This window comes from Raphanus sativus, chromosome 3 (genome assembly GCF_000801105.2).
Source record: "Raphanus sativus cultivar WK10039 chromosome 3, ASM80110v3, whole genome shotgun sequence".
Taxonomy (NCBI): domain Eukaryota; kingdom Viridiplantae; phylum Streptophyta; class Magnoliopsida; order Brassicales; family Brassicaceae; genus Raphanus; species Raphanus sativus.
In genome coordinates, this window is record NC_079513.1 from 19,793,463 (window position 1) to 19,796,787 (window position 3,325).

General features: G+C 29.2%; 1 protein-coding gene across 1 annotated transcript; it reads left to right on the forward strand.

The window, feature by feature from the left end:
• Window positions 1–1,716: 1,716 nt before the first annotated feature.
• On the forward strand, window positions 1,717–2,499 carry LOC108845991 (ethylene-responsive transcription factor 15). Its single transcript, XM_018619195.2, is given in 4 exon segments — window positions 1,717–1,985; window positions 1,988–2,096; window positions 2,099–2,355; window positions 2,358–2,499. Coding segments are annotated over 4 exon segments (690 nt in total). The 5' UTR covers window positions 1,717–1,790; the 3' UTR covers window positions 2,487–2,499.
• Window positions 2,500–3,325: the final 826 nt, after the last annotated feature.

The window sequence follows — 3,325 nt, forward strand, 5'->3', positions numbered from 1 at the left end:
TGGCTGTCGGCACATCACGAAGATATCACTCAATAAGCCACGGTTCGATACATATCGTTTCTCTTTCAAAATTATATATTAAATCGAACCACTAAACTAATGATTTGAAATTTACAATCGGAGACGTAAACCTAATTCTATGCCGAGGTGGATCTAGAAAATCATCTAACATGGGGTACAAATTTTTCTTTTTTTTTGTCATCAATAAGAGCACAATTTATTATTTCATTATAAAAAGTATTGGAACATTATATATGTGAATCTTAAAGTTTTTTCACATATATATATATATATATATATATATATGTATGTATAATTATTAATTAGATTATTCGATAAAAAATTATGTATGGTATATTATATTTTTTTTAAACTACTTTACTCTTTTAAATATTATATTTATTTTAAAAGTGAGTCAAAGAAAAACATTTTTATAATGCTTAATATTTTTAAGTAATATCACAAAAATTATGTTATATATATTTTTATTATGATTTTTCGTTTTAGTTATTTTTTTAATTTAAATATTGGGAAATAATACTTGATAAAGAAGTATTTAAAAGTAAAAATTAAATAAAGTAACTTTAAAAAAAAAATAAAAGAAAACAAAGTTAACTAATATTAAAGAAAATGAAGAAAAAGAAAAAAAATTCTATTAGGTAGGAGAGAACAAAAAGGAAAAATGAAAAAACTTGTTTTATAGAAAAGTTACTAAAATATAATAAAATGTGTATAAGAATCTTTTTTACCCAAGCTTTTTTTCCAAAAAAATAATCTTTTACCCAAAAATGTGTTAAAAACCTGAAAACAAAACCAGTTTCGTAGTTTAAACCTGAGAAACGTGGAGGAATTAATGAATTTAAAACTAACATTGATGACAATTTCCAATCAATGGGTCGTATAGTATAAAAAAGTTTTAATACAAGGATTTATAAACAAAATGCATGCGGCACTTAATGCAATAACACCTAAAATAAAGAGTATTCACATAATTTGTGAACAAAAATCTCAAAAAAAAAAATAGGGTGGGGCACGTGCACTCTGGCTCCACCTGTGTCCGCCTCTGATTCTATGTGTTAGAGAATGAACATTTTAACTTTCTATTGTTATATATTATAGAGATTAAATATTGCCCTAAAAATTGACGATTTATTAATTCAGAGTCTATGTGATATTTTGTATGTATATCAATATTTTTTATATATATATCAAGATTTATATCTCATAAAATTTTGGTAATAACTAATCGTTTATGAAATATCCACGTGCCTTTTTTAGTCAACTCTCTCAGACTTTTAGTTACTTAACACTGCTCGAAAGACAAGAAACGGATATGAAAGCCAAAGGTTCAAAAAAAGAAAGAACAAGAAACGGATCCCACAATCAAAGTGCCACATCACAGTTGATCTCATCTATTTTGTCATTTTCCCGCCGCCTAACGTCACCTTTTGTAAATGAAATCGTGCCACGTGGAAATTTATATCGTCCACTCTTTTTTCTCGAATAGTGATACATCCTTGTGAAGTCTAGTTTTTTCCTTAAATATAATTGGAAAAATATAATACCAGTCTTGTGGTTGGTCCCCTCATTCGATTGTATAAAATAAATTTATTAGTTTTTAAAGGCAGCCATATTTGTCTACATGACCTATGAGAATTATAACCATAAAATATCATCCACTTTCAAATATCTAATAAATTTAATGTCCCTATATATAACGGATTAAGTTTTGAAATAAGTTATTGCCAGAACAAAAAAAGAGAACGAAAAAAGAATATTCTCAATCTACCATGTATTCCTCTTCGAGTTCTTGGAGCTCATCACAAGAATCATTCTTGCTGAACGAGAGTTCGATGTTAGATCAATCCTTCTTTTGCCCTAGTTATAATTACTCTGATGACTTCTTCTCATTTGAGTCTCCGGAGATGATGATAAAAGAAGAAACCCGAACGGACGTTTCTAACTCCGAGGAAGAAGAAAGATTAGTTCTGTTGATGAAGAGAAGTCATACAGAGGAGTGAGGAAGAGGCCATGGGGAAAATTTGCGGCTGAGATAAGAGATTCCACTAGGAACGGAGTTAGGGTTTGGCTCGGGACGTCGATGTAGCTGAGGAAGCAGCTCTTGCTTATGACCAAGCCGCTTTTGCAACAAAAGGATCTCTCGCTGTACTCAATTTCCCCGTGGAAGTGGTCAGAGAGTCGCTCAAGAAAATGGAGAATGTGAATCTTCAAGATGGAGGATCTCCGATTATGGCCTTGAAGAGAAAACATTCGCTTAGAAACCGGCCTAGAGGGAAAAAGCGATCTTCTAATTCTTCTTCTGCTTCTTCTTCTAATTCTTGTTCTTATTCATCTTCCCCTCTTCTTCCTCTTCATCATCAAGAAGTAAAAAGCAGAGTGTTGTGAAGCAAGAAGGTGGTACACTTGTGGTTTTTGAAGATTTAGGTGCTGAATATTTAGAACAACTTCTTATGAGTTCATGCTGATCTTGTAAATGATTCCAGCTAATAGCAATCATTAAACTTTAATCTTGTAGTAGTTTTAGAGATAGTTTGTTCATTCTGTAGCTTCTTTGGCTCTCTTGTTTTCCTTTGTTGTATCCAAAAGAAATTATTGGAAGAGATGGGATGGTAATGGTGATGTTGAACTGTATAAAAAAAACTCTATTATTGCGTTATATCGCTGGAAAGTGTGTGTAAATAATTTCTTTAATATTTATATAGATGGTGATGGTGATGTTCTATATATAGACTAATATATCTTAATTGCTTTAATATTTTGTTTGTGCTTTAAATATTCTCAGTTTTTCTTAATAAAGTAAAATATATTAAATGATACAAATATTATATTAATTATATTAAGTGTCTATATATATATATAATCAAATAAGTCATTCCTATCAGTCAAATGAATCTTAATTAAAATCTATCAAGTCAAGAAAAAGAGGTTGATAAGATATATAACTATAAAGTTCTTTTGTGGGTCGGATAATTCGATTACATCTATAAAGGTATGATCCTATTATTATTGGGTAAATGCTATATCATTATATATATCATATAATTATTGACTAGTTAATTAAGTGACCCTACGGGGACTAGGAATTATTATATATTTTTTATATATATATATATAGAAATAATTAAAGTTTTAATAGAAATAATTTTGTAAGTTGTCAAGAGATTAAAATATCATAAAACAATCCTGATTTAGTAAAATAAATCATCATATTATCTTACTGATCATTCCCAGTTCTTTAGTTTATCATCGGGTTGGACCTTTTGGTTGATCACCTTATCCTTTAACTTCATTTAACAATAATGCT